Source organism: Onychostruthus taczanowskii, unplaced genomic scaffold (genome assembly GCF_017590055.1).
Source record: "Onychostruthus taczanowskii isolate IOZ18803 unplaced genomic scaffold, ASM1759005v1 scaffold215, whole genome shotgun sequence".
In the NCBI taxonomy this organism is placed as follows: domain Eukaryota; kingdom Metazoa; phylum Chordata; class Aves; order Passeriformes; family Passeridae; genus Onychostruthus; species Onychostruthus taczanowskii.
In genome coordinates this window covers 56195-83973 of record NW_024499407.1, presented here as the reverse complement: position 1 = coordinate 83973, position 27779 = coordinate 56195, and the positions used below count along the sequence as shown (strand labels likewise).

Genomic DNA, 27779 nt, shown 5'->3' with positions numbered 1-27779 from the left:
TCTCCCGATGTCTTTGAGGTTTTTGACATGGTTTCCCACCTTCTCCTCCTCCTGGAGAAACTGACAGGATGGAAAAGTGGGCTCACAGCAGCCTTCTGAAATTCAGCACAGACGAATGCAAAGTCTGGCACTTGGAGAAAGCGAATCCAGGAGTGCATCACAAGGCTGGAATCCAGGAGTGCATCACAAGGCTGGGTCAGCCTGGCTGGGAAGCAGAGCTGTGGAAGGGACCCTGAGGGTGCTGGAGCACACCAAACTCAGCGAGAATGCCCAGAGTGCTGCTGTGCCCTGCAGGATGCTGGGCTGCATCAGCAAGGGTGCTGCCAGCAGGGATAGAGCAGTCACTGCCACACTGCACAGGGCAGCTGGAACGCTGTGCTCAGCCTTGGACACCGCTGTGCCAAACAGGCGTGGGCAGGCTGGAGAGGGGCACAAAGATGAGCCAGGGGCTGGGCTGCTGCCATGAGAGCACAGGCTGAGGGACCTGAGTTTGTTCAGCCTTAAGAAAAGAAGGCTTGGAGGAGACCTTCTTGTCATGTGCCACTGATAAAAGTGTGCCTGCAAAGAAGACGGAGACTCCCTTTTTTACAAGGAATCACATGGAAAAGATATGGGGTAATGGGTACAAGTGAGTCCTGTGGAGATTCCAGCTGGACACACTGAGAAATTTATTTGCCATGAGAGCAAATGGCACTGGAATAACCTCAGCAGGGGAGAGCTGGATTCCTCAGTGCTGGGCACTTGTAGGATTTGGCTGGGCAGGGTATTGGACTGTCTCGTCTGGGCCATGCTTTTGCCAATAAAGGTTGGACCAGACAGTGCTGGAGGCCCCTTCCAGCCTGGTGCTCCAGGATTCTGCATGGAAAAGGTAGATGGTGACCCAGCAAAAACATGCCTCTGTATATGTTTGTATTTCATGGTTCTGCCATAAATGTTCTGACGCGCTGGAGACTGAGCAAAATTAAACAGCCAAGATTTTACTTTTAAGGAAAAACAATGTAGCCCTTTTCTAATTGCTGCAATTAATTAGTGTCACCTAAACATTAATAATTTATCCCGCAGTAAACTTAGCAATCTACAGTACAACTCCCCTGATGCTGTGCTTATCACACAGAGCCCTTATTAATTGTGGGTGAATCGCCCTGCATGTCTTTGTGTTATTTCAAAACCTGATTTCATTCAGTGGGAGGCTGAGGGGATCACTTTTTGGGCTGCATCACAAGAATTCTTGCAAAGATCTCTTGAGCTGCAGAGCCTGTTCCTGCAGCTTCAGTTGAGACAAAGACTCCAGGAACGTCCTCACCACACCAGCAGGTGAGGCTGACCTCTGTGCCAGTTTTTCTAATCTCACTTATTTCCATTTCATCTAATGAGAGAACTGCTCCAGGAAAATAATATTAATTGATTATATATATATTATTTTTTACCTTATTTGATTTTCTGTATATAAAAATATATATGTGGAGAGAGAGAGAAAGAGAGAGAGATGGATAGATCTTGGAAAACAATTTTGGAAGACCACTGTATCCAATGTTTCCTCTGCTCCCAACAGCCAGATGTTGCAAACCAGTTGTTTCCATGACTCAGTGATGGTGGTCTGAGAGTGAATGCCTGGCGTGGCAGACAAAGTTTTGTTTCCCTGTGTTTGTGTGGTGCCACAGAAGCCAAGGGCAGCAGGACTCTCACTGCACTGCCAAGCTGCAGTGATGGGGAAATATTCAAGACTTCTCATTCTGTAGAAAAGCACTTGTAGACTGAAACTGAATCATGTTCTCAAGCAGAGATCATTTCTGAAGAACTGTGTGACACAAAGTCCTACTGGGGAAAATACTGAACATGTGGATAGACCCCACCCAGGGACTTTAAAATGAAATGTATTTTAGTTGTCCAGTTCAAAATCATTTCAGTGCTTAAATAAAAATTAATCAGCTTATATGGAATTATAGAATCACGAATTCAATTGCATTGGAGAAGTCTTCTGAGATTGTCAAACCAGCCATTTACCCAGGTCTGCCAAGACCACCACTAGTCCCTGTTCCTAAGCAGCATACAGATATTTTAAATCCCACTCAGCATGGTGACTGCACCACTGTCCTGGATAGCCTGTTTCAATATTTGACACCCATTCCAGTGAATTTTTTTTTCCTAATATCTAATCTAAACCAGTCACAGCTGAAGGCTATTTCCTCTCACCCTGTCACAGAATCCCAAACTGGTTTGGGTTGGAAGGGACCTTACAGCTCATCTCATTCCACCTTCCCCTGCCCCAGGCTGCTCCAAGCCCCGTTCAGCCTGGCCTTGGGCACTGCCAGGGATCCAGGGGCAGCCACAGCTGCTCTGGGCACCCCGTGCCACAGCCTCACCTTCCTCACAGGGAAGAATTCCTACGCAATGTCCCACCTCATCCTGCCCTCTGTGAGTCTGAAGACATCACCCCTTGTGCTGTTATCTACCTATCATCCATCTATCTATCTATCTGTTTGTCTGTCTATCCATCTATCCATCTATCCATCTATCTATCCATCTATCCATCTATCTATCTGTCTATCTATCTATCTATCTATCTATCTATCTATCTATCCATCTATCCATCTATCTGTCTGTCTATCTATCTATCATCTATCTATCATCTACACTTAGAAGTATTTGAACGTAAATAAGCCATCACTCCTCACAACTAACCAAGCCTGGGTGGGCACCAGTCTCTTCTCACCCACCAGGTACTCCTGTTATTTATGTAAAAGACAAGAACTTTTCCTTTAGAAAGGTTTACAGAACCTTTAGGAGAGGTTCATTGTTATTTTTCACGGTGTCATTTCCCCATCTCTTTTTGACTTCATTCTCTTTAGAAAGGAAGGAAACACACTGAGGATGCACACTGCCTGAAATGTTTCTTCCTTACATAATATACATGTGTATACATAAACATTTGGCTGGGATGTTCCCCACATCCCAGCCAAAGGCACAGAAAATCACACAGGATTCACAAAAATTACTGGATTACACTGCTCTAGGTGAAATCTCTGAAAAGGGCCCGTTTTAAGAAAGAAAAAGAAAAGAAGAACAACTTGTAAGATGTGACTCTGCTACTGCTGCAAAAGAGGGTGGCACCTTCTCCCGCCGCTGGAACGCGGGCACCAGTTGTTACCATAACACACTCAATTGTTCTCAGCAGTGCTCCGGCAAATAAAGCCATTAATTACAGCCTTCCCCTCACCGCTGTTGGCTGGAGCAGCAATCAGTGCGCAACCCCTCATTGCCTGCTCTCGGGGAGCAGAGACAGATGCCATAAAAATGATGCGCAGCCCGGCAGCGGCGGAGCCCGGCAGCGGCCGCCACGCTGCTCCGCACGCGATGCCGTATTTATTTGGCCTCGCAGCCGTGGGGGAAGGCATGCCATTAGGCGATTATTTTTATCTTATAACGTCAATTTACTTATACTGATTGGCTTCCTGCCGCCAAATATCAATTAAATTGCAAATGCCTGCTGAAGCTTATTTTATGTCTCTCCTCGCTCATTTCCTCTTTCTTTCTTTCTTTCTTTCTCTTTCTTTCTTTCCTTCTTTCTTCCTTTCCTTCCTTCCTTCCTTCCTTCCTTCCTTCTCTCTCTTTCCCCTTCTTTTTCTTAGAGAGGGAGCGAGAACCAGAGAACCCTATGTTCAAACATAATTTAGTTTATTTCCCTTTCCATATCTCAAAGGAAAATCCATATCTCGCCCTGGAAGGCCATTTGCCCTCTGTTATTGGGAGCTGAGGTATCACAGCAGCGGGCAATTTGTTTCAGCTGACTATCGCCAGCCCATCAGGACTCCTCAGACCTCTGCCATTTCAATGCAACTGTAGCTGGTATTTCCATGTATGATTTGTTGTTGACAGCTGCCACTACCCCCAGATGGATGGGTTTCAGACCTCACAGAGTGTGCCCACCCCTTCCTGCCTCTGCCACCTCCTGTCCCACGATGTTTATCATCTTGATGATGCAGATTTCTGCTTGTCCCACTGTCAGAGCCCGTGTTAGCTCAGGCTGCTGGCCCCTGACAGCTCAGGAGGGGACAGGGTGGCCAGAGCTGGCAGAGACTGTAAGCTGTACCCGTGCACAGGTGGGCTGTGACACAAGGTGAGCACTGGGAGCAGGAGCCTAGCCGGTGGCTGCAGGGGCTCACCTTACTTTGGGTGGGCATGGGGGCTGCAGCTGAGCACACCCACTGCCCAGGCAGCACTTGGTCTCCTCTGACCTGGGGAAAGTCTAACCAGGACATGGGACCTGCAGGCACCTGCACCACAGCAATGTGCCAGACCTCACACTCCACTGCTGCGACCTTCCAGAGGCGATGGAGAGCTCTGGCACGAGACCCCAAAGCATCACACTTCACAAGCAAACACCCCTCACAGTATCCTGGAGCACCTCTGCCCCTGCCTGCAGGGAGAGGGAAAGGGAATGGGACCACATCACACTGATGGGGCTGGAGGGCTTGAGGCCAGCATCAGCAATCAAATCAAACATCTCTGGCAGGCAGAGACTGACAGCAGCACTGAGGATTGGAGGGGCACCAAGGAGGGTAAAGCACACCTGAAATGCAATCAGGATGGAAAGGAGAATGCCAGCCATGAACGAAGAACCCTCAGGTGCAGACCACACCTAACCCAACAGCACACTGCCTCTGACTTCCCAGAGTGCATGGGCTCACCAAGGGAAAAAAGAGATGACAAGTCCAAGAAAGCTCATCTGCAACCCCTCCAGATGCAGAGGCAGCCTTTACCTCCATCTCTGCACAGTGCTGTGCACACACACTGGCCCTTGAGTGGGTGCAGAGGAAGGGGCACAGAATGAGAGCACACACATTGCCACACATGCACCTTCATCCAGCCAAGCACTGAACACATTGTAATCTCCTATCAGCCAAGTCCAACCTCTTACACCTGTCTGTAATGAGTCAAAAAATCCTTTGGCAATTTAGAAAAATGCAGGTGAGCTGATTCTGGGCTTGCCAGGCGATTGTCACATCATTGCCAATTATCTTCACAACAAGGTTTTGGGAACTTTTTATAAAGGTTTAGTGAGGTTTAAAAACTTGGGCCCATGTATTTGAGCAATGCAGTCAGAGAGCAAGAGGACAAACTGTGAGAAATGCACCAATGTGCACATACACACCTACAACTGTGTCTTCAGTTAAAACATACATACTGTGCATGTATTTGTATGCACAGTGACCATTTATATTCCATCTGTCCATCTATATAGCTATTACCTGTGTAGGGATGTTCATAAAGAAAAAATCAAGAGTACTAGAAAAGACCTCTTCACCCTTGGCAGTGTTGATTATTGACTGGTTCATTCAGTTCCTGATGGAGATAGTGTGATTGCCTGGAATGTACCTTGCAGGTTTCTAAACCAAAGGCTCCAGAATCAATTTTGTGGTAACTGGTTAGATGTGACCAGCTTACAAACTCAGAATGGGTGTCAGGAAGCAAACTCAAGTAGCACCATTACTGTTTTTAAATATCAGGGATGAGGAAAGGCTCCGGGTTGGGCAAGTCACGGGACAGAGCAGAGATTAACAACTGTGACTTGTTTTCCTCTCCAGGGTGACAAACAGGTACACAGCAGGTCATGGCTGGTGGTGCAAAATGATGCAGAAGCTCACAGCTTGCACAGGAAGATTTGTCACTGCTGAAGAGAGAACAGTGCCAGCAGCTCCTGCTGGGTGAGGCTGGCTGGGTGGAGATCGCTCTGCTCTCTGAGGTGCCAAGGGCAGCCCCCACCCCATGCCAGCTCCCCTCCAGGTCTGCCCAGAGAAGGCCAGGACAGATAACATGAGCCTCTTGGAAGGCCTGGCAAGAACTTTTCCTTGGTGGCCAGAGGCTTCTGCCCCAGGGGTGCCCAGGGGAACCACACATGGATACTCCACGGCTGAACAAATTTTCCACTTCTCTGAGCGGTGAAGTAGCACCAGTTTCAACTCAACAGCTCCATTTTCATCCATAACCTCCTAAGAGAAAGCATTCCTGGAAATTTGCTTCAGCTGTGACAAGGATCTGGAAGTGCAAGTCAGCATTCAGAAACAAGACCAAGGAGTTCCAGAGGCTGACACTGATTTGACACACCAGATGCTAACTTCATGTGGAACCATGACATATTCCAGCATCCCCACATCCTGATATCCTTCTTTAAAGTAAACTGGCCCTGTAAGGTGCTGTGATGCTCAAACCATCAGGTATCAAGTGCCACTGAAACAAGAAACGTGTGGGTGTAAGAGAGGGAGAATAGGTAAACTGAACAGTTACACAAATTTAAAACTCAAAGACACACACCTAAACTGCTCCCAAACAATCTTCCTTGGCTTCAGACATGCCTATAATTATGTTCCTGCCATCTCTGAGTATTCATAACAGTTCTGGGTCGCTCCCCATTGCCATCCAAGGCCATGATAGATGGGGACTGCTCTTTGTCCCCTGACTGGCGCTAGGCAGAAAAAGACAGGCTCTGCTCTACCAAAAAACCTCCCTCTTCCAGAAATGCCAACTCCTGTGTCCTCCTGCCTGAGAGAAAATCAGTGGGAGAATGGGGAGAGAATGGGTAGGTGCTCATTCTCAAGGAACCAACTGGAAACCCAAGGAATCAGAGAAGAAAAAGACTGCTGCATGACTATTTCTTATTAGTTGATGTACAGACAAAAAAAGTCAGGCACTGTCAAGCATGAAATCTTGTTGGGACAATAGAGATGGAATTGCTACTGCTGACAGCAATGTTTACAAGGGCATGATGCGCCGATGCTGCACAGCATGAAACCAGCAGCCCCATCTAGCTCTGTGAATTGTAACAAGAGGCAAAATATCCCATTTGGGACAGAGAGGAATTGTACCACCAAAAACAGCCTCTCAGGTGTAAAATCCTTTACAGGTGGATGGAAGGAAATGCAGAGGAGCCCGGCTGGCACAGCAGGAGGCTCCTGAGTGCTCTCCAGCCAAAGCACACAGCAAACATTGTCTCTGAGAGATGCCTTGCCTGTGGGTTTGAGGGCTGCCCACCACCTCCAGCCAAGAAAAGGGGGAATAAAGGGAGCAGGAATGTGCTCCTCACACTGTAGGCTCTGACATCCAGCCAGAAGGTATTGCTTAAGTATTTCCAGGCAACATGCAAGACATTAGAGCTTCCAGCTGCCTCAGGCACTCTGAGCCCTGTTATCAGACTGCTGAGAAGCCAGCACCACTTCTGAAAGGTCTGAGTTTTTCAAAAGCCTCCTCCACCAAATCTGTCTAACTCAAAGGCACTGTACACAGGGCAGTGTGGCAGCTGAGTCCAACAAGCCCTAAAACTGCTAATTTGGAGACCTTCCAAGGAACAGTCTGACGGTCAAATGTCCCAGGGACAGCAGGTGGAGAAAATTGCATTGCAGGGAAAGTGAACACAGAAGGAATACTCTGACTGCAAAGTTCAACAATAATTGTTCAGAATTATAAGGGGGGAGGCTGAAGCCTGTTTAGCCAATATGAGACATTCTGTTGTCTTCACCTAAAATGCTCAGCCACCAGGAAGCCTTTGATGCGCACACTTGTGCATCGGCTGCTCACAGCTTCTCCCTTAGGGCTGTGCTCCTCTCCCAGGAAGCACAGAAATGCAAAGGGAGGATATGTATCCTGGCCATTAGATGCAGCAGCGTGGGGGTGAGCAGTGCCTGCTCCAGCAGAGCTGTGTGACAGCTCATCAGGCAAAACCCAGCAGCCCAGCAGTAACTGCAGCATCAAGGGGAAATGAGGCTCTGCTCTGTGAGATGGCCACCACTCAACCAAAGCTGTTCTTACAGAAGTTTCCTCACTGTAACTTTGCTTCCTTCACATTGTGTTGACTAAAAGTCGTTGTGAATCATGTAAAGCACCTGAAAGAAGCCCCTTGTGATGCCAACACTGCCACAAAAGCAGCATCCTATAGACCTTGTCTGCTCTGCTAATCAGCATCCCTGAAGTCCTGATCCAGTGGAAGGTGTCCCTGCCCACAGCAGGGGGGTCAGAATAGATTGCCTTTAAGGATGGCCTTCCAAACCAAACCATTCTGCAATTCTATCATTCCAGGTCCTATGAGGGGCATATTTTCCCTGCCTCTGTGACACTCTGCAGGATGTGAGAGAACCATAATGACAGGCTGCAGGAAGTTTCTAAGCAAATAAGGTGCAGAGGTGGATGCACACCCCTATTCAGTCTGTAACCAGAGAAAACCAGAGAGCAGCTGATGCAGTCTACAAACGTTTCACTGCAGCCAGCACCCCATTACAGAGCTACAGGGAAGCAGTTCTGTGAAGATGGAGTGTCCAAGTGATCAGAAAACCATCACAAATCACTCATGTTGGTACCTGACAGAATTTCAATACCTGACCTCCGCTGTAGACATGCTTTTTGCTGTGCTCAAATCAGCCAGATCAGTGCCCAGCTGATGGGAGATTTTAACTGGATTTCCTTTCAGTATAAGACATCTCAGCCAAGAATCCTTGGTTCCTAGCCTCCACCTGTAATATGGATCTGCAGGAACAAAGGATAATCAGTCTCCAGCTAGAGCTATTACCTTACAGAAATTATCATAAGTATATGTTGACTACAAATATCTCTTAGCAGAATCTCAGATGAGATGAAACATTGGCAAGGCCCACACTCACATCTCATAGTCACCTGAAGAAAAGACATTGCTTGCTTTCAGAGGACCAGCTTCTCTTCCCATCTCTGAAGTCATGGGCACCATGACTGCTCCAGAAGGAACAACCCTCAAGACCAGGGAACAAGTTGTGGAGGACCTCCCTAGCTAAGGCTCATGAAGAAAATGAAGACAACAAAGGCCATTACTCTGAAACTAACTCCAAGCTCAAGAAAAGTTGTTCCAGTGTTCCAGGTGGAGTCATAGTCACCTGAAGAAAAGACATTGCTTGCTTTCAGAGGACCAGCTTCTCTTCCCATCTCTGAAGTCATGGGCACCATGACTGCTCCAGAAGGAACAACCCTCAAGACCAGGGAACAAGTTGTGGAGGACCTCCCTAGCTAAGGCTCATGAAGAAAATGAAGACAACAAAGGCCATTACTCCTCATGAAGAAAATGAAGACAACAAAGTTGTTCCAGTGTTCCAGGTGGAGGGCAGTGGCCTGAGTGCACTCCTGTCATGACAGAAGAGCTGGAGTGCAGAGAAACATACCTCAGACCACTTGGGGCAGACTGCACAGAAGTACACACAAAACAGAAAAGGTCTAGCTGAGTATCTCACTGAATACCAGGTGTAGTGGAAGGCTCCTGCCCATGGCAGAGGGCTGGAACTAGATTTCCTCTAAGGCTCCTTCCCACTCAAGCCATCCCATGATTCTGTGATTGTATGGACATGAAATGGGGAAACAAGTTGCAATCAGTCCTGCTGTGCAAGTTCAGCACACCAGTGCAATACTTCAGCTATCAGGTACTTGTAAGTCCTACTGGAGCAGCTAGGGACAACCATCTCTAGATTTTCCCAGTTAGGACTTCCTTTTCCATCTGTAAAGTCTTCTCAAGTAAAAAAAAAAAAAAAAAAAAAAAAAAAAAAAAATAGAAAGAAGGATTTGGCTTCTTGCAGCACATTTAGGTGCACTTAAAAAAGGTCTTTTGGTGCTGTTGGTGGCTGTTGCTGCTCTGGCTGAGCTGCTGGGTGCCTGGAGCCCCAGAGAGCCCCAGGCAGGCACAGGCTGCCCGTGCCCCAGCAGGTGACACAGCCAGTGTGACACTGCTGAGAAGTGTCCTTCTGTCCTTCCCCTGTGCCCGTCTGCTGCCCCATGGCACAGGCACCCAAGGTTTGTGCTTCAGCCCTTTTGTAAGCACTCAGCTCTCCCTGAGCCCTACCACACCCTCATCACTGTGCCATGACAAATTCATAAAGGGGCTCTTCCCAAGGTCTGGCACATCCAGGAAATACAGACAGCCTGCAGGTATGAATCCAGTACTCCTGCAGACTCGTTATGTCCAGCAATTCATATAATTAGCTAAAACCCACACCAAGTGCAAAATGCAGTCACCAAGCCTGCTGTGAATAATCCCCAGTGGGACTCTTCTGCAAATACCAGGAGAGGGCAAAACGGGCAGGATTCAATCAATGCTGCACTACCACCTCGAGCAATGAAAAGCCCTCCATGCAAAGAGCACACACAAGGGACATGCCAGACAGAAAAGGAACTGGAGAGAGCCACAAGGCTCAGGACACCTCCGTTTTCTGCCCCTCTCTGATCTCTGTCTGCTCACGGGAACTGCGCCATCGGCAGCAGCAGCAATTGCAGCTTACAGCATTAACTCCAGAGCTTCCCAAAGCACCAACAGAAAGTGGTTTTCCACTATCATTCAGCATTTCACGAGGCTCTCATTTCAGTCAAGGAAATAATTCTGATTTTAAAATCCCAGTAAGCTTGAATTGCTTGAAGCAACGGTGACAGCAGCAAATCTCAGTCCCTACGTGACAATCCTGGGACTAGGACTGCACTTTGTGAGCAGGCAGTGACCTGACACGACCTGCAGAACTCTGTACTCCTTCCCTAGGGGCAGGAACACACCTGGGGGTGTAGGGAGACCCTGGCCTGGCCACAGCCTCGCCCTGGTCACCCCACCTTACAGATGGAACAAGGCAGTGGAAAAGCCATTACTGCTTGGGGCTAAAAGAGAAAGCCTGACACAGGAATACATGAACTTGGAGAGCTCCTGATATGACAGAGTTGCCAAATCATTTACCCTATGCTTTGGGGTCGGAGCTCTTGTGTAGGAATATAGCCCCTGCCTCTTTCCTTCCACGACCTGTGACTGGCCAAATCCCTCTTCCAGGGTAAACCAGGCTGAGACACTGCAGCTCCCCTAAGCTCCCCTCATCCCCAACAGGTTTGAAATTCAAGCATTTGTTTAAACACTGCAGATGTATGCTGGCCCAAGAGTCCTGATGTACAAACAGGGAAAAAGGGGAAAATCCAGCATCACACACAATGACATGAAGTGTGTGACTCTCCTCTCACAAGGTGCAAGAAGCACCTTGTTCAAGAACATCAGGTGAAGGAAACTATCACCAGAGGGCCAAACAATCTTTTCTTGATTTTGTTCACAAAAATCCCTGTCATATTTTACAAAAATAGAGTACTAATTGTGAAAGTTTTTGAGTAATATAATTTACCCATTGTAAGGCAAAACTTTTGTCACCTCTCTGTTTATAGATATATGTGACAGATGCATTAGAGACACATGGATACATGCTCTGTACAGGCACATAGGCACATACACGCATTGTGATGCACCTCAGCATTTCCTCCTCTCTGATTCTACTGATTTCTTGATAAATCAGAATTATTCATCTTGCTCATGACTTTTCTACCTATTTTATATTAGCATTTATAACAAACATCCATCAAAACTGCCAAGTCCTGCTTTTCAACAAAACTGCTTCTTCTTTCAAAAATGCATTCCTGTGAACGAATCCTGGCCAGCCCCAGTACTGGCACCATCAGGATGATCTGACAAGTCACCTACCCCTAAACTGAATTTCAGCTAAATTTATATGAAGAGGTTGTTCCTTGAAAAGCACCGAGCAGTTGACAGCTCCTGATGAGAACAGCTGGAGCTACAGCAGGGCTGTAAGGAGTGGTGGAAGTCTGGGCTTTTCATTAACACAGCTCTGAGAAAATCCCTGCTCCACTGAAGCCAGTCGCAAACTGGCAGGGCTTCACCTCGGAGCCAGAGGAGAGCTCTCCAGAAAACAGGGGCCCCGGGGACCACATTAGGAGGGAAGTGACAAACACGCTTGATGTGCACACAAGACAGCTGGTAACCTGCTTGCTCAGCGAGGGCACTGGCTGGCAGGGAGGTGTCCTGCCTGGGCTGGGCACGGGTGAGCCAGGGCAGAGCCAGCCCACCCCTCAGACCCCAGACACTGGGCAGGGACACCCTGGCCTGGAAAGGTGCCCACCAACCACTGCCACCCAGCTGTGCTGTCACAGGCTGCCAGGAGCCCTGGGCTGGGCACGGGTGAGCCAGGGCAGAGCCAGCCCATCCCTCAGACCCCAGACATGAGGCAGGGACACCCTGGCCTGAGACAGCTGCCCACCAGCCACTGCCACCCACCCGGCCATGCTGTCACAGGCTGCCAGGAGCCCTGGGCTGGCAGTGCCAGGGGTGCAGGCAGAGCCAGCCTGGCAGCAGCCAGCACGCTACCAGCAGCTGGGGCTCGCTCTGGCACCGGAGAGGGGAATGCTCCCTGTCTGACACAGCTGGGGCTGCAGGGGAGCACCCCACCACGGGCTCTGGCACCTGGCTCGGCAGAGCCTGGCATTCCCCCCCCCCAAATTCTGTCCTGCCTCTGCTCTCAAACATCAGAACAGCTCATCTGGAGGCTGAAGTGCCTTTTTGCTCCGTTTCTCTGAATTTAGACATGCAGAACTTTCTCAGAAACTGAGACTACATCATTTTAATGCTGCTGTAGTAGAGATCTGAGATGGCCTATATTTATATTTTTTCCCCCTACAGTTTCATGAGGAATGAAAATTCAAGGAGAAATACTGTGCCAGCTGAGCTGCTTCTGTTAATGTCTGGGATGGCTGGATCAGCACCAATGAGCCCACAGAAGCAGGGTGGCTCCTGGAACACTCAGGGGTTTCATTCTTAAATTAAACTCCTCCTTCAAACATCCACAAGCACCTACATGTGACACCATCACTGCTGGTGTCAAATCACCAGCCTGGCCAGATCTGCTGCCAAGTCAGCACACTCAGGATGGACCATGCAAGGCACACAAAAGGCAAATGCAAAAACTGAAAGAAAAAACCAAAAGTGTTCTCAGAAATTACATCTCTGTGCCTGCCCAGAAATTACATCCAATAACTGAAAAATGACCTTCCAATTAAATGTTAAAAAAAGAAATAAAACTTCCCCCAAAAGTAGATCACTTTGGATATAGTACAGATGAAGCCATCATTGCCATGTAATAGCAAAGGCCACATCAAACCCTATTTAAAATGGTGTCTGTATCTGTGTGGTGAGGGAAAACCATTTCTTCTGAAGAGATAAATAATGGGACAAATAGCCTAAGCCACTGTGCAACCCCAGGAATGGATCCCTGAATGCAAAGAACAGTCTACATCAGCAGGAGAAATTCAGATCAGTACTTGCCAACCCTGCAAAACCTCATGCCCATTCAGAAGCTTCATCTCATTGTAGTCCCTAGACTTATTCCTTGGGGTGAAGACAGCTCCAGTAAGTGCTGCTCAAGTGGGGCCAGAAGCCACTAAAGTGAACTCCAGCACTTCCTGAGGACTCTGGAGGGTGCTTCTTCCTCTTTCACCTCCGTGTGGGCTTGGATGTCTCCACCTGTTTGACCTGACTGCAGTACAGAGGAGTTCTTTGATTTTTGTGTATTTTCCCACTGCCTCTTTGCAGCTATTGCTGAACCAGCAGTGGGATCTTTGCCTCCCAGGTGCTCCACGTAGGCATCTCCCCAGTGTGCCCCAGAGCCAGGAGACATGGTCAGCCCCTTCCCATTCCCTTGGAGAAGCCTCTCCATGTGTCCCTTCCTACTCACCACTGCCCAGACTGACACTGAAGTCTTTTGACATAATAAACCTGAAGTTTCTATTGGCAGGTGATTTTTTCTCTCCATAACCTCCAGCATTTCTCCCCTCAGTGTTCTTCTGCTTTTAACTATTTCCCTTGCAGTTAAGATTCCTGATGGGTTTGGTCCTTTGCACATCACTGGCATGGTGCAGAAGACCCCAAGAAAGTGCTGGAGAGGATCCCACCAGCCCCCAGCACTATCAGGCTCTGGTCCCTCTCTCAAGGGAGCCGAGTAACAGGGACTTGTGCCAGCACTGGGCCCCATCAGTGGTTATTTCATGCACTGAACTGCATCACCTGCTGATGCTGAGAGTGTGGGCAGGCAGCACAAGCACCTCTGGCTCTGTCATCATCCGTACCCCTAGGCCAGCACCATGGCCCCTCCTTCAGCCAGGCCCCCCTGAAGGGGATGCCCCAGCCCCCCAAGCCAAAAGTGCCTAAACCGACCCAAGAAACCACCAAGAATAAATCTTGGGTGGGTAGAGAACCCATCCCCTCTCAGGAGGGGACAGGGCTCTCACAGCAGAGCAGATACTCACTAGAGGTGTCCTGGGGTGAGCAGGGAGCACACCCAGAGGCAGCACTGCCTGCCAGAGGGGTGTCTGAGTGCACAGAGCAGTCCTGCATTCCAGCCCTCAGAGACAAGGAATCTGCTGTTTGAAGGAGTGGTGTTTCTATTACCAGGGTACCTACACTAAGATCTACTTCACCTTTATGAAAATGTGGCAAGCCATGGCTGGAAAGGGACGTTTACACCCCCATGAGTAAGCTCATGGCTGGCAGGGCTCTCCCTATAGCCCAGGCCCTCCAGGGAGCTGCAGCTGGCACAGCTCTCCCCAGCCAGGGCTTTGCCACGGCACAGAGCTCGGGGATGAGGTGGGAGCTGTCACAGACAGGACACTGGCACCAAGAGGGCAGAGCAGACACGTGTGTGTCTCCATCAAAAGGAGGCAGAGCAGCAGAATGCCCTGAGCACCATCCACATGTACACACTGCAAGTCATGGCACAGCTCCAGGCAGCCACAGAGATGTGGACGTCACACCTGACTCTTCTGGGAAAAGCTTAGCACCAGATGTGGTTCTGCTGTTCAGCTTTTACAGAAGTGGACTTCAGGCAAAAGCAGAAAAAATACTGTACAAGCCTTTCCAGGAGCCTCCTGGAGTTGATACCTTGCACATTTTCCCTTGACCACAGGAGGAGATGACAGAAGAACCTGGCAGCACTTACTCCATGTTAGGCTCTCTTTGGAGGCCTCTGACCCTCTCATGCAGTCTGCAAGACATTTGTGCTCACAGCCCTTCAAACCTCTGCCTAGATGTGAGTCTAGTTTCTTATCTCTGTCCCTCTGGGAAAGCGCAGCTCATGGGCCCTGTTATGGAGGAAAGACAAAATACAAAAACACTCACTCATGCTGAGTGCTTTGCTTTTCTCTGTCTCTGTCACTGACACGTCACTGGCTTGGTGAGCTCTTGTCCACCTTTGTCCCTGATCTCCACAGTGGCCTTGGTGCTGGTGTGGAATTGGAATTGGATATTGGAAATATCCCTGTCAGCTTGCACGCACTGGCCAGCCCTTGCTTGGGTACCCAGATGTGCCCAGGGCAGGGCACCCCTCATGAAAACACAGCGACTGTGGGATGGCTCTGTGAGACACTGGACTGCTCCACCATTGTGTGCAATCCTTCTCATTCCTTCTCAGCTCTATCAGTGTCCCGGCCCCTCTTGCAGCCTTTTTCTCTCAGACAGAAGGCTGTGACCCAAACACCTGGGAACACACCATGTCTGTGATTAAAGGCATTTCTCAAAGACTTTGGTCAAGGGAAGGAAGCAGCAGCACTGACATCATCACACCAGATGCTGACAGCAATGTTGGATTATAGCTGGTGAGAATAAAAACAAAACAAAACAACTGGTACAAGTGGAAGTTTCCTGCCACGCTGCTTTCAAATCCTCAAACTCCTCCACTGCTAGGAAGTCTCTGCTAAGAATGAATTTTAGATTCTCTGCAGCTCTTTGATGCACGTATCTAAATCTGCCTAACCCATCCTGCAGCAAGGAGCAGACACTTGCACCCTGTGTGGCACTTTGCTGAGGATGTCCTGCTGAATTTGGGCAGACCAGGCACAGTCAGTTTGCTTATGGCTGCACAGAGGCTTTTGAATCAGCTGCATCTATAAAAGGGAAGCACACAGCCCAGCTGGTCCAGCACAGCCCACGTGAAAACAGATTGCCCTCTGTGCCACCACGGCTGCAGCTGAGCTGAGCAGTGACAGGATGCCCTCTGTGCCACCCCTGCACTAGCTGACACGGCTGAAAGGTGCCTGCTTGCACACTCCAACACTGTGCCAGTGATAACCCTGGAGTGGGTTTTTGGGTTTTTGTTTCTTCTTCCATGAGTTGGGCTTTGGTGATCCTTGTGGGTCCCTTTCAGCTCAGGATATTCTATGATTTCAGCCATAGCAGGATGGAACACATGACACTTGTGCCCATTGACAGTCTCTGTTTTAACAGCATACAGGCAATGTTAGGGACACGAGAGAGTCCTGGACTTCCAGAGTAACTACTGCATGCAAACAGATTTCAGGCTGACTCAGCTGCTGTTAATGTTCACCTGCTGCCCCTATTACCAGTTGGCATTGGAGATTTCTGCACATTTCTGTGTCAGAAGTGAAGGCACAAGCATACTTCTGGCAGGTCAGAATACCCCAACACCCCTCCTACCCCAACACAACCTGGAGCAATTGCTCCAAAAGGGCATTATTCCCTGTGGGAAACAGTGCTTTGCATAAAGCAAGGAGGAGACAGGAGAGTGGGGATCCTTGTAAGTCCTCCTACTCTGCTCACACCAGCAGCCAGCCTCATCTCTTTGCAGGAGTACAGGAACAAGGTTCCTCCTCCAGCCCCAGGCCAGCCCTGGCAGTGTCCACAGCTGCAGCAGAGCACAGCAGCTGCAGCAGAGCACAGCAGCTGCAGCAGAGCACAGCAGCTGCCTACCCCAAAGGCAGGATGTGAGTACAGGCATGCCCAGACTGGCAGAGGGCTCTGCACAAGGGGTAGCATCACCCCACGCCCTCCCCTTGCTTGTGAGCCCTCTTGGAAAGGACCAGCAGCACAGCAGGATTCCCACAGAGCATCTTTGAGATGCCAGAGAGCTTTGGGGAGGGATGCACTCCCACTGAGACAGCCCCAGCACACAAGGAGATCCCAGGTGAGCAGCACAGCCCGTGCCTCAGGATCCCATGCTGCAGGATCCCTCCCAGCTGGCATGGAACAAACACAGCTTGTTGTGCTTACACTTGGGCACAGACCCTTGTGACACCTCTTCCACACCTGTACAGCTCTGCAGGATGGAGACCAGGGCTAGCAAAGAGAGCAGTGAAGGGGAAGGAGGGCTGGGCTGTGCCTGGCCCTGGGCTGGCCCTTCTTCCCCCATCATCCTCAGTGAATCCTCCTTATGGCCCAGCAACCTCCCTTGTCCCCAAAACACGTCCTGACCCCAGTCTCCTATGCACCCCCTGTGGACAAAAGCTCTTTTGCTCTTTCCTCAGTGCTCGACAAGGATCGTTGAACCCCACTTCAGAAAGCTTTGCCTTTCAGACAGGAGGTGCTCAGCACTTCCCAAAACACGTCAGGTGTCCATCACGCAGTCAGCACTGCTCCCCTGACCAGCTGCTGCAGTGAAACCAGCCCTGCACACGTGCTGGCCCCCAGCACTGGATGGAGCATTCAGACCTGCCACCACTGCACCTGAGGAGGCAGCTTGCAGGCAGAGCAGCAAGGTGTCTGCAGGGTATCCTCCGCTGCTGGAGGCTGCAGCAGCTGCCTGGGTCTCTCTGCCTCATTACAGGACAGCCTGCTCCTCATGCCAGCCTCCAGTAGCATGTCCTTTAACCAAAAGTGAAAGCAACTGATCCCCCACGAAGGCACATCTGCTCCAAGTCCATATTACAACAGGAGAAAAAAATGACACCTTCAGCTATAAAAACCAATAAAGACTGTCTGATTTGGTTTGCCCCTGTTGCTACCCAGCAAGCTCCCCACTGGGTTAAATACTGGTGACATCTGCTAATAAAATGTCAGCAGTGAGGAGAACAGAACTGATTACTGAATTACATCAAGAGCTCAGTGCAGCTGGAAGGGCAAGCCCACCCCACGTCACCCCCAGGCCGAGGGCAAGCAGGACATCTGCACAGCCCTGCAGAGGCAGTGCTGCAGGACACGTGTGCAGGAGGCACAGCAGCAGGCACCAAGGACAAGGCGAGGGGCTCTCTGCAGAGAGGGCTCCCCAAGGTCGGGAAATGGTCAAATTAGCTCTGCCATCGGGCACCCACAGGCCAAAATCAGTGATGTGCTTCTCCTGCTTACATCGGAGGAACCCACAGCAGGTAGAGAGCCTTGGGACCCCTCCAGGAGCACCGTGCACCCACCCAGACCCACCCTGTGGGGCAGGAGAGGGAGGGTGTTGTGGGGAACCCACAGCAGGCAGAGAGCCTTGGGACCCCTCCAGGAGCACCGTGCACCCACCCAGACCCACCCTGTGGGGCAGGAGAGGGAGGGTGTTGTGGTGCCCCTGGGGTTCCCCCCAGCAGACAAAGATGTTGGAGACCTGACTATGCCTCTCCAAACCTGCAGCCCTATTACAAAAGCAGTTTAAACAGCCTGCTGAGGACAGCATTATTGTCCAGCCTAGGAACTCAAACCCCATGACTCATCCTGCCAAAGTGATGGGGGCTGCTTTAGCAGTCACACGCGCATTTCTGGACGTGAACTGAAAAAAGCTGAGGAGGTTCTCAGCTCTACTTCTGGAACTGCTTTTGCTTTTCAAGGAAGCACTTAATCCTTTTCTCTGCAGTTAAGGCAGTGTCTTCTGACAGGCACCCAAAAAATGGCTCTGTGAAGCCATGTGGTATCAACACAGACAGCCTGTCTCCTGACCTGGCTGATAAAATAAAAAACTTCTACACTACCTGCTTTAATGCATGTATTTAACTATGCATTTATAACCTGGATTTGGGAAAAAAAAAAAAAAAACAGGTGCATAATCACAGAGTTAAGTAACAATGGTATATTTAGCAAGAACCTGAGCACAAGGAGCTTTATACTCCCACCAACAAATTAGCTCCCATGTGGCTGAAATTGGCCCCCCAGCCTCTTGCAGTTTTTCTCCCAGTTCAGTAAATCTGGGTCTACTCTGCAACCTGATCATGTGTTTCCACTAAAGGATCAAGGCACGTGGCCCTGTTTGCACAGCTCAGCACCAGGCTGCTGATTTCAGCTGTTTCCCCCAGGGGATGGGGGGCGGGTTGGGGGTGCCACTACAGCTTCAGCCTGCCCCCACCACCCACCCCTCCATCCCCGAGGGTTTGGGCAGCAAGGGATCTGCACCTGCACTGCTTGCAGGGCACTGCTGGACCTGCACCAGCAGCAGGGGCTGAGGAACTCCTCGGCAAGAGGCAGGAGGCTGATTCAGCAGCAATCACCCCTCCTGCACATGCCCTCAGCTGGAAAAGCCCCACTACAGCTCTGGTGTCCCCTCTGCTGCACAAACTGTGTCCACAGCCATGGCCTCAGGTTCTCCATGTAGGTCCTTCCAAAATGAAAGCAATGCTTTAAACTAAAGGTACTTTAAAAAGACACCAGCAGAGAATTTGTGCTCTTGTACCTTCCACTCCACCTCTGGTGCCTTTCTCTCCAAAACGTTGTTTTGAGGAGGATGCAGAACAAAACAGGACCATACACCCTGCGAATATGAGGAGTGTATCAACAATATCCAAACCCAACTGGACTGTGCTTACTTCCACCCTTCAAGACTGACAAATGTCCCTGGTGAAGCAAGTCCTGAGAGAAGCAGCACAGCAGATGTCTGTGCAGTTAATTTTCTGTCACTTTGCAGGTATTTCCTATTTCAGGCAGCCACACAGTCAACACAACTGTGTCTCTTCCCCTATTTACTGCCAGGAGGGAAAAGTTCCACAGTGTGTAGGAATGCCTGGCTCGAAGCTGACACACTGCCACAGCTTTCCAGAACACGTGGAGAAGCCACTGGGTCACTGGGACGGTGCCTGGCCTGGCTGTGACCTTGGCAAGGTCGTGCTGAAACAGAAGCACCCTGCGCCGTGGGGCTGTCCCCAGCTGGACACAGCACAAGCACACAGCAGCAGCAGCCCTGCCAGCCCTGCCCAGCCCTGCCCAGCTCTGCCAGCTCTGCCAGCTCTGCCAGCTCTGCCAGCTCTGCCAGCTCTGCCAGCTCTGCCAGCTCTGCCAGCTCTGCCAGCTCTGCCAGCTCTGCCAGCTCTGCCAGCTCTGCCAGCTCTGCCAGCTCTGCCAGCTCTGCCAGCTCTGCCAGCTCTGCCAGCTCTGCCAGCTCTGCCAGCTCTGCCAGCTCTGCCAGCTCTGCCAGCTCTGCCAGCTCTGCCAGCTCTGCCAGCTCTGCCAGCTCTGCCAGCTCTGCCAGCTCTGCCAGCTCTGCCAGCTCTGCCAGCTCTGCCAGCTCTGCCAGCTCTGCCAGCTCTGCCAGCTCTGCCAGCTCTGCCAGCTCTGCCAGCTCTGCCAGCTCTGCCAGCTCTGCCAGCTCTGCCAGCTCTGCCAGCTCTGCCAGCTCTGCCAGCTCTGCCAGCTCTGCCAGCTCTGCCAGCTCTGCCAGCTCTGCCAGCTCTGCCAGCTCTGCCAGCTCTGCCAGCTCTGCCAGCTCTGCCAGCTCTGCCAGCTCTGCCAGCTCTGCCAGCTCTGCCAGCTCTGCCAGCTCTGCCAGCTCTGCCAGCTCTGCCAGCTCTGCCAGCTCTGCCAGCTCTGCCAGCTCTGCCAGCTCTGCCAGCTCTGCCAGCTCTGCCAGCTCTGCCAGCTCTGCCAGCTCTGCCAGCTCTGCCAGCTCTGCCAGCTCTGCCAGCTCTGCCAGCTCTGCCAGCTCTGCCAGCTCTGCCAGCTCTGCCAGCTCTGCCAGCTCTGCCAGCTCTGCCAGCTCTGCCAGCTCTGCCAGCTCTGCCAGCTCTGCCAGCTCTGCCAGCTCTGCCAGCTCTGCCAGCTCTGCCAGCTCTGCCAGCTCTGCCAGCTCTGCCAGCTCTGCCAGCTCTGCCAGCTCTGCCAGCTCTGCCAGCTCTGCCAGCTCTGCCAGCTCTGCCAGCTCTGCCAGCTCTGCCAGCTCTGCCAGCTCTGCCAGCTCTGCCAGCTCTGCCAGCTCTGCCAGCTCTGCCAGCTCTGCCAGCTCTGCCAGCTCTGCCAGCTCTGCCAGCTCTGCCAGCTCTGCCAGCTCTGCCAGCTCTGCCAGCTCTGCCAGCTCTGCCAGCTCTGCCAGCTCTGCCAGCTCTGCCAGCTCTGCCAGCTCTGCCAGCTCTGCCAGCTCTGCCAGCTCTGCCAGCTCTGCCAGCTCTGCCAGCTCTGCCAGCTCTGCCAGCTCTGCCAGCTCTGCCAGCTCTGCCAGCTCTGCCAGCTCTGCCAGCTCTGCCAGCTCTGCCAGCTCTGCCAGCTCTGCCAGCTCTGCCAGCTCTGCCAGCTCTGCCAGCTCTGCCAGCTCTGCCAGCTCTGCCAGCTCTGCCAGCTCTGCCAGCTCTGCCAGCTCTGCCAGCTCTGCCAGCTCTGCCAGCTCTGCCAGCTCTGCCAGCTCTGCCAGCTCTGCCAGCTCTGCCAGCTCTGCCAGCTCTGCCAGCTCTGCCAGCTCTGCCAGCTCTGCCAGCTCTGCCAGCTCTGCCAGCTCTGCCAGCTCTGCCAGCTCTGCCAGCTCTGCCAGCTCTGCCAGCTCTGCCAGCTCTGCCAGCTCTGCCAGCTCTGCCAGCTCTGCCAGCTCTGCCAGCTCTGCCAGCTCTGCCAGCTCTGCCAGCTCTGCCAGCTCTGCCAGCTCTGCCAGCTCTGCCAGCTCTGCCAGCTCTGCCAGCTCTGCCAGCTCTGCCAGCTCTGCCAGCTCTGCCAGCTCTGCCAGCTCTGCCAGCTCTGCCAGCTCTGCCAGCTCTGCCAGCTCTGCCAGCTCTGCCAGCTCTGCCAGCTCTGCCAGCTCTGCCAGCTCTGCCAGCTCTGCCAGCTCTGCCAGCTCTGCCAGCTCTGCCAGCTCTGCCAGCTCTGCCAGCTCTGCCAGCTCTGCCAGCTCTGCCAGCTCTGCCAGCTCTGCCCAGCCCTGCCCAGCTCTGCCTAGCCGTGCCCAGCCCTGCCAGCCCTGCTCAGCCGTGCCAGCCCTGCCCAGCCCTGCCAGTACACAGCCCCGCTACCTTCGTCCCGCTTGCGCTTGTTGCTCTCGGTGCCGGGGGAGGCGATCCCCAGGATGCCACTGATGGAGTAGGACGAGCCAGCAGAGTCGGTGGTGACAGAGGACACCTGGGTGACGGATCCTGTGGAGGCTGCAAGGCAAGGACAGGCGGTCAGTCAGGGCAGCACGGGCACCAGCTTACCCAAAGTCCGCCGGCCCCCGTGGCGTGAGGAGGGGGCTGGGGCTCGGCTGGCCCCTCCAGCTCAGCAAGAGCCCTTACCCACCCAGCCATGCCCCGTCCAGTCCAGCATGGCACAGCAGCCCGGTGCAGGGGTGGCAGGAGAGGCATGGTCAGCCCTCGCCCCCTTCACAGGGGTTGGGTCTGTGTGCCGAGGGACAGGAGAGGCTTTTCCTTAGCGGTCACACAGCCCATCTCTCACAACGCTGGGTGGAAAAGCTCCCTGCTTGGGACAGCAGCAGGGTGGACAGAGCCTGCTGGGAGCACAGCCATGCCGAGAGAGGAGCTGCCACAGGAGGGTACCCGGGACAGGAACCTCCTGGGAGCAGAGCGCCCTGCGCTCTCTGCATCCTGCCAGACCACGCCACCAGCCTCTGCCAGTGGAGACCTTGCCCAGCCGGGGTTGCCTGGGGATGGATGGCTGAAAGACCCTGAGGATCCCAGAAAAATGACCCCAATCCATTTTGCTTTGGAAGAGCCCTCAGAAAAGGGTACTGTTAGTGTCCAGCAAGGGCAGTCACTCGCGGGCAGTCTGGATGTGGCAGACTGCGCAGCAAACGCTGCCCTTGTGCTGCCGTGGGTGTCCAAGGCTCCATGGAAGCAGGCAGAGGAGGGAGCAGCACCACCACCTCCATCTGCTGACAGGCTGAGCCTGCCCTGCCTGTCCCTACATCCTAGAAATCACCACACAGGCCCAAGGACAGGATGGGGGGTTCCGCATGTGCGACCACACCAAAGACCCCCAGACACAACTCACACATGGAGCTAACCCATGTCAGGAATCCATGCTCCTTCTATCAACTCCAAGCCCCTAGAAACAAGATTTTTGATCTCTGTTCTTGACTTTTTCAAGATGAGAACAGCAACTAAGCCACCACAGTGAGACAAAGGGAGCTTTTCTTCCCCAAGTTCATTTTGGCATTTTCTGGCAGGGTCAGCAGCATGACTCCTCTGACAAGCTCAAAAAGTGCAGGTGCTCTGCACCTCCAAACCCTTTCTCCCAGCACTCCCTTGCCAAGAGAGAAGCAGCAAGCATTTCACCATATCACAGGTGACAACATAAAGGCAGAGAGAAGCTAGGGCCCTCCACCACTTGCTGTGAAACAAGGGCTGACCAGTGCCCTGACGGGTTTGATGGAACAGGGACATTCAAGAGAGCAGCTCTGAGCCCCAAATGAGCCCTGGCTGAGCCCCTCCATCCCCGCTGCACTGCAGCACAGGAGCACCCACCCTCCTCAGAGAGACAATGAGGCAGGAGAAGGCTGAGGGTGCCTCAGCAGCCTGGGGGTCTCCTCTGGGTCACCCTCCACCAGCATCACCTCCCTCAGGTTGCAGCATCACTGCTCTGAGGCTGAATTAAAAGTTTCAGAAAGTTTTGCTACCTCTTCACTCAAGACTGCAAGTGCACAAAGAACTATGGAAGGGATGGTTGATAGATGGAAAAAACACATTCAAAACTACTTACTGACTAATGATGCAGAAAATGTTATGAATAAGTGTCCCTTTCTTGATTTATTACTTTAATTATCTGACATTCTATAGACCCCTATTAGTGGGGTTTTTTTGGTTTAGATTTCAATTTTCTGTCTCATGGTGAAAGCTATTTATCATAATAATCAGTAAAATTCAAAACCTTTTAGCAGTATTTATAAAATTCATTTACTATGTTCAGCCCTTGGAGAATGACAAAGAAGGCACATTAGCACGTGTGCTGAAGTGTTTTATGCAGAATTATCTGTCCATAAGAATGATTAAAAGTTCTTCAGAATATTTGTAATCCATTATTATTTTTTAATGTATTTTTAAAAAAGTTTTCCTTACCTATGCTGTGACTGGAAGCCGGGACCTGCTGGTTGGGTGGCTGCTGCACCTTGGTCCTTATGATCCTGTGAGTAATGCAAGAAACACGACCACTTAGCCAGCACTAGGCATGCAGTGGCAGGAGGCATCAGACACTGTTTTTTCAGCAGAGGACACCTACATCAATATGTGAGATGCCTTTCTGCATATGCTCCCCTCGTCATTCACTGAAAGTTCACAGTTTGGCAGGGGGACCCAGGAGCAGATTTGTGCCCCCAGCCCCTGCCATTAGAGTCACCAGGGTGACATTCCACAGAGCCACAGAAGGGCCACAGAAGGGTTTGGGTTGGGGGAGACAGCAGTAGGTGATCTGTGCCCTGCTCAAGCAAGGTCACCCCAGAGCACACCGAGCAGGATTGCAGCATGCCTTGGAGCAGCATGCCTCGGAGCTGGGCGCTTTGGTGCCTTTGGAGAGCCAGCCCCCGTGCCCAGGAAAGAGCCACCCACCACTCTGAGCAGCCCCCGTGCCCAGGAAAGAGCTACCCACTGCTCTCTGAGCAGCCCCCATGCCCAGGAAAGAGCTACCCCCTGCTCTCTGAGCAGCCCCCGTGCCCAGGAAAGAGCTACCCACTGCTCTCTGAGCCAGCCCCCGTGCCCAGGAAAGAGCTACCCACTGCTCTCTGAGCCAGCCCCCGTGCCCAGGAAAGAGCTACCCACTGCTCTGAGCAGCCCCCGTGCCCAGGAAAGAGCCCCCCACCACTCTGAGCAGCCCCCATGCCCAGGAAAGAGCTACCCACCACTCTGAGCCAGCCCCCGTGCCCAGGAAAGAGCTATCCACCACTCTGAGCCAGCCCCCGTGCCCAGGAAAGAGCCACCCACCACTCTCTGAGCTGCCAGCAGGCCTTGCCCCTCCCCAGGGAGCTGGACCCTTTGAGCCCAAGGGCCAGCAGGCCCTGCTCTGCTCTCTGGGGTGCAGGGACACATCTGCACGGCTGTTCCTGGAGCACACCAGGGCAGGCACCCACATGCTAGAGGCATTTGGACACCTTAGGAAACAATCAGCTTAGCCCTTTTTTTTTTGTTGTTGTTGGTAAGTGTTGGAATAAATGCTAATCTTAAAAGCTGCATTTATCATCACTGGGTACATGCAGTCTCTGCTCTGATTGACAGTGACGTCAATGAGAAAAAATTCAGAGACAGATAAAGCAGAAGGCATGTGTGGTGGTGCAGGACAAAGGGTACCTGCTGCGAGGGGAGGTTCTGGGGAGACGCTGCACACGTTATTTACCTGCCCATGTGCTATGAAGAAATGACAGACAGGGTCAGAAATACCTCTGGAGATCACACAGCTCTGCCTCAGGCTGCAGCAGAATTGGAACAGGCTGGAACCTTGGTTCCATGCCCCTGGTTCACCACACACTCCCCAGCCCCAGGCACTGTCACAGCAGCAAGGCCAGAGTGAACATTCCCCTCCCTGTGCCTGACAAACTCCTTCCCATTCCTGCCTGCCATAGAGGAGAGAAGAGGGAGAGGGAGAGGGAGAGGGAGAGGGAGAGGGAGAGGAGAGCTCTCAATTTTGGGTGGAATGTTTTAGAAGCTGTTTACATGAAGATTCTAGCAAGAAACTGAAGTGATCCAGTAAATCCTCCTCTATGACGTGACTGGGAAGTGTCACCCAGTTTCCCTTTTCACTTTTCCATTGACTAGTGGCTGCTGATGGGAAGAAAGGATGCAAAGACCTTGTGCCATTGGGTTAAGATCCTTCTCTCTTACTTCTGCTGAAATCAGTGTCATTTTAGCGTATCCACACAACGAAGATGCAGCTTCCACACAGTATATTGTATAGGCTGAGCTACCGTGAGGACTCAAACCTTCTCCATGGTTCTCTCTGAGCAGCCCCCGTGCCCAGGAAAGAGCCACCCACCACTCTGAGCCAGCCCCTGTGCCCAGGAAAGAGCTACCCACCACTCTGAGCAGCCCCCGTGCCCAGGAAAGAGCTACCCACTGCTCTCTGAGCAGCCCCCGTGCCCAGGAAAGAGCCACCCACCACTCTGAGCCAGCCCCTGTGCCCAGGAAAGAGCCACCCACCACTCTGAGCCAGCCCCTGTGCCCAGGAAAGAGCTACCCACCACTCTGAGCAGCCCCCGTGCCCAGGAAAGAGCTACCCACTGCTCTCTGAGCAGCCCCCGTGCCCAGGAAAGAGCTACCCACTGCTCTCTGAGCAGCCCCCATGCCCAGGAAAGAGCTACCCACTGCTCTCTGAGCAGCCCCCGTGCCCAGGAAAGAGCCACCCACCACTCTGAGCCAGCCCCCGTGCCCAGGAAAGAGCCACCCACCACTCTCTGAGCTGCCAGCAGGCCTTGCCCCTCCCCAGGGAGCTGGACCCTTTGAGCCCAAGGGCCAGCAGGCCCTGCTCTGCTCTCTGGGGTGCAGGGACACATCTGCACGGCTGTTCCTGGAGCACACCAGGGCAAGCACCCACATGCTAGAGGCACTTGGACACCTTAGGAAACAATCAGCTTAGCCCTTTTTTTTTTTTTTTTTTTTTTTTTTGGTAAGTGTTGGAATAAATGCAAATCTTAAAAGCTGCATTTATCATCACTGGGTACATGCAGTCGCTGCTCTGATTGACAGTGACGTCAATGAGAAAAAATTCAGAGACAGATAAAGCAGAAGGCATGTGTGGTGGTGCAGGACAGAGGGTACCTGCTGCGAGGGGAGGTTCTGGGGAGATGCTGCACACGTTATTTACCTGCCCATGTGCTATGAAGAAATGACAGACAGGGTCAGAAATACCTCTGGAGATCACACAGCTCTGCCTCAGGCTGCAGCAGAATTGGAACAGGCTGGAACCTTGGTTCCATGCCCCTGGTTCACCACACACTCCCCAGCCCCAGGCACTGTCACAGCAGCAAGGCCAGAGTGAACATTCCCCTCCCTGTGCCTGACAAACTCCTTCCCATTCCTGCCTGCCATAGAGGAGAGAAGAGGGAGAGGGAGAGGGAGAGGGAGAGGGAGAGGGAGAGGAGAGCTCTCAATTTTGGGTGGAATGTTTTAGAAGCTGTTTACATGAAGATTCTAGCAAGAAACTGAAGTGATCCAGTAAATCCTCCTCTATGACGTGACTGGGAAGTGTCACCCAGTTTCCCTTTTCACTTTTCCATTGACTAGTGGCTGCTGCAGCCCCCGTGCCCAGGAAAGAGCTACCCACCACTCTGAGCAGCCCCCGTGCCCAGGAAAGAGCTACCCACCACTCTGAGCCAGCCCCCGTGCCCAGGAAAGAGCCACCCACCACTCTCTGAGCTGCCAGCAGGCCTTGCCCCTCCCCAGGGAGCTGGACCCTTTGAGCCCAAGGGCCAGCAGGCCCTGCTCTGCTCTCTGGGGTGCAGGGACACATCTGCACGGCTGTTCCTGGAGCACACCAGGGCAAGCACCCACATGCTAGAGGCACTTGGACACCTTAGGAAACAATCAGCTTAGCCCTTTTTTTTTTGTTGTTGTTGGTAAGTGTTGGAATAAATGCTAATCTTAAAAGCTGCATTTATCATCACTGGGTACATGCAGTCTCTGCTCTGATTGACAGTGACGTCAATGAGAAAAAATTCAGAGACAGATAAAGCAGAAGGCATGTGTGGTGGTGCAGGACAAAGGGTACCTGCTGCGAGGGGAGGTTCTGGGGAGATGCTGCACACGTTATTTACCTGCCCATGTGCTATGAAGAAATGACAGACAGGGTCAGAAATACCTCTGGAGATCACACAGCTCTGCCTCAGGCTGCAGCAGAATTGGAACAGGCTGGAACCTTGGTTCCATGCCCCTGGTTCACCACACACTCCCCAGCCCCAGGCACTGTCACAGCAGCAAGGCCAGAGTGAACATTCCCCTCCCTGTGCCTGACAAACTCCTTCCCATTCCTGCCTGCCATGAGAGGAGAGGAGAGGAGAGGAGAGGAGAGGAGAGGAGAGGAGAGGAGAGGAGAGGAGAGG

General features: G+C 52.2%; 1 protein-coding gene across 7 annotated transcripts in view; it reads right to left on the bottom strand.

The window, feature by feature from the left end:
- Positions 1–27779, bottom strand: part of PAX5 (paired box 5) — a 130258-nt gene that overhangs the window by 88087 nt on the left and 14392 nt on the right. For 6 of the 7 annotated variants that reach the window (XM_041404564.1, XM_041404563.1, XM_041404566.1 and 3 more), the window contains 2 exons: positions 23815–23879; positions 21778–21906 (listed from right to left, as the gene is read on the bottom strand). In XM_041404564.1, coding sequence (XP_041260498.1) covers positions 21778–21906; positions 23815–23879 — 194 coding nt within the window. The remainder of the gene's footprint in view (positions 1–21777; positions 21907–23814; positions 23880–27779) is intronic. The other variant, XM_041404568.1, reaches the window with a different exon arrangement.